At 42.0% G+C, this 6,000-nt stretch overlaps 1 protein-coding gene across 2 annotated transcripts in view; it reads right to left on the bottom strand.

Annotated features, from left to right (window-relative positions):
* Window positions 1-6,000, bottom strand: part of SLC12A7 (solute carrier family 12 member 7) — a 152,125-nt gene that overhangs the window by 38,811 nt on the left and 107,314 nt on the right. For both annotated transcript variants that reach the window (XM_018568866.1, XM_018568867.1), the window contains exons 15-16: window positions 5,691-5,810; window positions 2,334-2,438 (exon numbers count right to left, since the gene is read on the bottom strand). In XM_018568866.1, the coding sequence (XP_018424368.1) occupies window positions 2,334-2,438; window positions 5,691-5,810 (225 nt within the window). The remainder of the gene's footprint in view (window positions 1-2,333; window positions 2,439-5,690; window positions 5,811-6,000) is intronic.

The following is a 6,000-nucleotide window of genomic DNA, read 5'->3' on the forward strand; positions in this document are numbered from 1 at the left end:
AAACAGTGGTGTGAACCAGACAGGGCTACAACAGACTAAACAATGTAAAATTATAATGGCCAAGGCCACCAGTAATGGTATACAATAAAAAAAGCAAGGAGGTACAGAATCCACCTTTACCATCTTTCTATGCGGTGTTCTTCCACTTCTTTTGTCTGTGATATGCTTCTCCTACCCCGACAATTCTGTCATCATATTAATTTCCACTCTCTGCACCACCAGATACTAAGTGAGATGCCTCACCAGACGTGCAGCACACAGAGAGGGTGCGTTGGCATGAGTTTCGGCAATGCAAAAGGGTGACTAGGCCCTAAAAGGTAAGCGACTAATGGGCAGAGCTTGAAAGTCTGTGACGAGAGAACGCCGATGCCGGACGACTCACAGCGCGCACCGGTTTAAATAGTAACCAGCGCATGCTGTGTTCGGCTTCTGACAAGACGCTGGGCCACCAGCTGGCTCCACCCCAGTCCACCAGCGAAAGCGCCGTATGGTTCGCAGGGCCTTTCCTGTTAACCAGCGGCGGCGGAAGTGTGCACTTAAGTCACAGCCTCTGTCACCTGGCACGTGCACCGAACGGGACAGAGGACCGTGCTCTCCGGCTCTAGCGGTGGGGAAAGTTCTCAGAAGCGTTCATTAGCAACCACAGCGGCCATAATATTAGGGCTAAAAACAGGGAATAATGCATAATAAAGCCAGCAGCATTAAAAATGTAATGGAATAAGCATAGGAGACATTAAAGTTGGTAATACAGGCTGTTCTCTAATACAAAGGCAACAAAAGCAACATCATAAACCAATTTAGAACGAGCGTTGGTGCACATGGAAACAGTAAATATTGGCATATAAACATTATGTAATGTATTGTGGACAGTGAATAAGTATACCATGGTGTATGGTATGCCACTGTTGCAATGTATGAGAACAAAATGCAACCTGAGATGACATGTGGGGTACAGGATGCAGAAATGGAAAGAGTGTACGGTGAAATTAACAAAAATACGACAGACCAAAAAGAGAGAAAAAGAAAAAAGGGAAAGAAACAAAAAATTATAATCTGTATGTTATCAAGTTTTTTGAAGAGTTTTTGTTGTGCACTACCAGTGGGCCCACAATCAAGGGGCAGCTCTGGGTCCTGCCATACAAGTTATCATTTTTTGTTTCTTAGAGGGTGGGCAGTTTACTGACCGGTAGAAGTGATCAGCTGAGTCGCCAGAATCGCTTCTATTGTAAAGCCGACAGTCGCGTTTACAAATGTAAATGCTAAAGGCGCCGGGAGTCTGTTTAAACGGGCCCGCTGCCAGTGACGTACTATGTACGTCACAGGTCGTGAAGGGGTTCAAGGGATACGACATGGAGAAATGTGTATGTATTGTGGAGATGTACTGCATATGTTTTTTATTTTGCCCAGACATGCACATTAAAAATATTACAAAACCAAAAAATTTCATTTATTTGGGGCTCCCTTTAACTCCATCTTTTCTCTGCTTCTCCTATTTTCTTTTAGCTATCTACCTGTTGCTGTATCACCCATGCAACCATTTAATGCTACAACAATAACAGATATATAGCTTGCTTAAACTCTTTAGCTATCTAATCTGTAAGAACACACCATAATTCATTGTAACCTTGTATCTTTAAAAAGGTCAAATGTATTTTAATGAGCTGTTAATGCTTCAACCAAATTAGTGAATTTCCTTGAAAAAGTCAATAAAGATTATTGAACAGGAAAAAATAAAGTTATTGCTGCGTCACATCCTTTGTAAAACAAGCTATATAAAGTTTAATAGATGTTAAGATACATTTTACAAGTTTTTTATCTGTAGTGTATTGTTTAGGTAAAGTGACCCCGTCACTGAAAAAAATAAGTAAAAAATAAGTAAAATAAAAAGCACCTATAAAAAGAAAAGCAGTTGTACTTGTTTCTGGAGTCTTTGCACTGGGTTCTACTGCAAAGATGCCCAAAGACTCTGGGTGGGGGATACACCTGGATATGTCTTGGATGCCTGCGGTCCATGACTGGCTCTGTGGCTCCTTTTGTTGGACCCTATATCACTATTGTGTCCATAGGGGCCAACAGGAAGAATCACATGTAGTAGCGATTGCCACATGCATCCGACACGCCTGAAAGTGTGTTGGATGTAAAGACTTTTCAGGTCTCTTTGCAGTGCAGAAGAGCAGATTTCCACAAACAGATGTCTGACCAGGTAAGTATAACCTCATTTACAGAACTTTTTGTTTGACATTTTTTTCAGAGACATGGTTGCTTTAAAATGTATTCAAAATTAGCTTCACCTGTACAAGTATCAACTCTAAAAGAACAATACAGGAACTTACCTCCAATTCTTAGTGTGCATTGTCCCATGTTCAACACGAAGTAAAGCATAGCGTGCCGCATTTAAGGACAGCCCTCGTATTCCATCTCCCCATTCTTTTTCAGCTCTAAATGTGATACATTTAAAAAGGGGTTACTACCAATTCTTAAGGACATATTAGACCTTTGACCTTAATTGATTTAAATGAAGGGATTTATAAATGGTTTCACACAACTTTCACCCAAGATTCACACATTTTTCTAACAACTCAATTAGGTAAATGTGTTAATCCTGGGTGAAAACTGTGTGAATATTGTGTAAAAAAAAATCTAAATGGATCCCTAACAGTTAATCATAGTCTCCATAAAATTTGTATAATTATACAGGATTTATACAGTGCCAACAGTTTGTGCAACGCTTTACAAAATTGAGGGAGACAATACAATTAACTATACAATTTCAGTACAGGAGGTAGGAGGGCCCTGCTCATGATAGCTTACAATCTATAAGGAGGGGCAAGTGATACAAAAGGTAATAATTGTGTGGGATGATTTAATAAAATTGAAAGTGCTGTTATATTGGGGTGTAATGGACCTCCCTGAAGAGATGAGTTTTCAAGGATCGCCTAAAAGTGGACAGAGTAGGAGATAAGCGTACGGATAGGGGTAGGGAGTTCCAGAGAATGGGAGACACTCTGGAAAAGTCCTCGAGGCGAGAATGCGAGGAGGTGACAAGAGAGCAGGAGGTCTTGGGAAAAGCGAAGGGGGCGGTTTGGATGAAATTTTGAGATGAGGTGGTGTAGGTTGGGGCGGATTTGCAGATGGCTTTGTACCTACAAAGCCATCTACAAATCCGCCCCAAATAAAATTTCAAAATACTAACAATAACCTTATTGTTAGTATTTTGAATTTTGTATGTTGGGAGTTGGGAGCCAGTGGAGCGATTAGCAGAGGGGAGTGGCGGACACTGATTGGTTGGTAAGTGGATGAGTCTGGCAGCAGAGTTCATATTGGACTGACGGTGCGATAGCCTGCTTAGTGGTAGGCCAACAAAGAGGGAGTTACAGTAGTCAAGGCGAGATATTACAAAGGAATGAATTAGAAGCTTTGCGGTATCATTTGTTAAGAAGGGACGAATTTGGAAATATTACGGAGGTTGAGTCGGCAAGATTTGGATAGTGATGGGATGTGGGGCTAAAGGGAGAGCTCAGAGTCAAGGATTACTCTGAGCACCCTGGCTTGATGGGAGGGGCTGATTGTAGTGCTATTGATTGCGATGGAGAAGTCGGGGGTAGGGGATACGGAGTGGAGGAAAAAGCTCAGTTTTGGACAGATTTAGTTTGAGGAAGTGGTGTGACATCCATGTCGATAAGTCAGTGAGTAGGTTAGTGATGCGTCATGAGATAGAAGGGGTGAGCTGAGCGGTAGAGATCAAGTGTGTTACCATCAGAGTGAGTAGAAGTGTTAGTCCATTGAGTTAGGCCAAAGGAAGTGGTTAGGCTGAGTAGCTGAGAGGTTGCTGGTGTATTAACGTTAACAGGGATATTAAAGAAAAAGAGGAGAGGAGGAAGAAGAGTTATAGGCGACACTGAAGATGCACTAGGATAGGTAGGAGGTGAACCATGAGAGAACAGTCTTGGAGGCCAAGGGATTGGCATTTGAGGAGTGGGTGGTCAACCGCGTCAAAAGCAGCAGAAAGGTCCAGGAGTAGGAGTACAGAGTAGTGGCCCTCGGTTTTAGCAGTAAGTCGTTCGTTTTGGAAGGGCAATTTCTGTGGAGTGTTGCAGGCGAAAGCCAGATTGAAAGGGGTAGATGAGGTTGTTAGCAGTAAAGGTGGCTGCTCAGGCAGTTGTAAACCAGGCGTTCGAGAGGTTTGGAGGTAAACGGGAGCAAGGAGATGGGTCTCAAATTGTTTAGACTGGTGGGCTCCACTGAGGGCGTTTTTTTAAAATGGGGTTCACCAATGCTTGTTTTAGGGGTGTAGGGACAATGTGAGTGGAAAGGGAGAAATTGAAGATGTGGGTAAGAGATTGTGGAAGAGAGCTAGAGGGTGACTGGATTAGTTGTGAAGGGATGGGGTCCAAGAGGCAGTTAGTAAGGTGGGTGTTGGATAAAAGAGTAGCTACTTCGTCAGCAGTGACAGGATTAAATGAAGAGAGTATTGAATGTGGTAGTAGACAAGGTGTATTTAAAGTGGCAGATGTCTGGACAGTGGTGGCCTCATGGCGAATTGCTTTAATCTGGTCTTTTAAGTGATTGCCAATCTCCTGGGCAGTGAGTGAGTTGGTTAGAGGAGGTGGTGAGGGAGGAAGAGAAGAGTTAAAAGGTAGAAGAGAGTTGACAGGGACTGGATGAAAGGGTATTAATGAGTCTGACTAAATAGTTCTGTTTGGCTGTGTGGAAGCAGGTACTGTATTTTCGGAGGGCGTGTTTATATAGGGTGAAGTCTAGCATGAATTTGTATTTATGCCATAGTCGTTCAAGAGCACGACTATGCCTTCGAAGTCTATTAGTGTCCTCTGTCTGCCAAGTTTGTAGTGGATGGGGCCTGATTCTGTGAATGGTGACTGGGGCGAGTGTGTCCACACAAGAGGAGAGTGAGTTATTGTAGAGAGAAGTGGCAAGGTCTGGACAGGAAAAGGTTGAGATTTTGTCATAAAGGTGGTCTGTTGCACAGTAAAGAAGAGAAGGGTTAAAGTGATGAAGGTGCGGGTAAAGGTTGGCTGGTTGGAGTGGTAGGGGCTCAATGATAAGGACAGTGTGAAACTGACAAGGTTGTAGACAGAGTGGAAAAGGGGTGTTGGTGAGATTGGAAGAAGTGCAGCGGTAAGAGATCAAGTGTGTTACCATCAGAGTAGAAGTGTTAGTCCATTGAGTTAGGCCAAAGGAAGTGGTTAGGCTGAGTAGCTGAGAGGTTGCTGGTGTATTAACGTTAACAGGGATATTAAAGTCACCAAGAATAACAGTGGGTGTTTCAGTGGAGAGAAAATAGGTTAACCAGGCTGAGACGTTGTCAAGGAAGCGCATTACCGTTCCTGGAGGCTGATCAATCATAGCAATCCTGAGCAAAACTGGGGAAAACAGACGTAGACAATGAACTTCAAAAGAGGGAGGGTGGTGTAGGAAGAACTTGGAAGGTGCATTGTTGGGATAGAAGGATACCAACTCCACCTCCCTTTCGTCCGCTTGGACGAATATTAATATAAAAGGCATTCGATTATAACAGTCCTCTTTGTTTTTAACAAAAACTGACATTACTTGTAAAACATCCTTCGCAAAGTGCAAATGTGTTCTTTTTTAGTATCCATAGTGTATTACAATTTATAACTCCGTAGAAAAATAATCATGAAACAAAATAAAAACACGCTTCTCTTACTTACCCTCTATATTCAATGTACTTATAAATGCATCCGGCAATCAGCATAGCAACTAATGCATAATACCAAGAGCAAATGAACATTAAAGCAAGGCATAAGCTCATTCCCACAAATGAAAGAGTCCTGAAAAACAAGAAGAGCATAGTCACCTAAAGGAAAATCATTTCTGTATGTGTGTGTGTATATACACACACACACATATAGATATATATCTAGATCTATATATGTGTATATATCTAGATATAGATACATCTATATCTAGATATATACACACACATATATACACACACACGTGTATATATATATATATATA

This window comes from Nanorana parkeri, unplaced genomic scaffold, assembly GCF_000935625.1.
Source record: "Nanorana parkeri isolate BGI_ZX_2015 unplaced genomic scaffold, ASM93562v1 scaffold1255, whole genome shotgun sequence".
NCBI lineage: Eukaryota > Metazoa > Chordata > Amphibia > Anura > Dicroglossidae > Nanorana > Nanorana parkeri.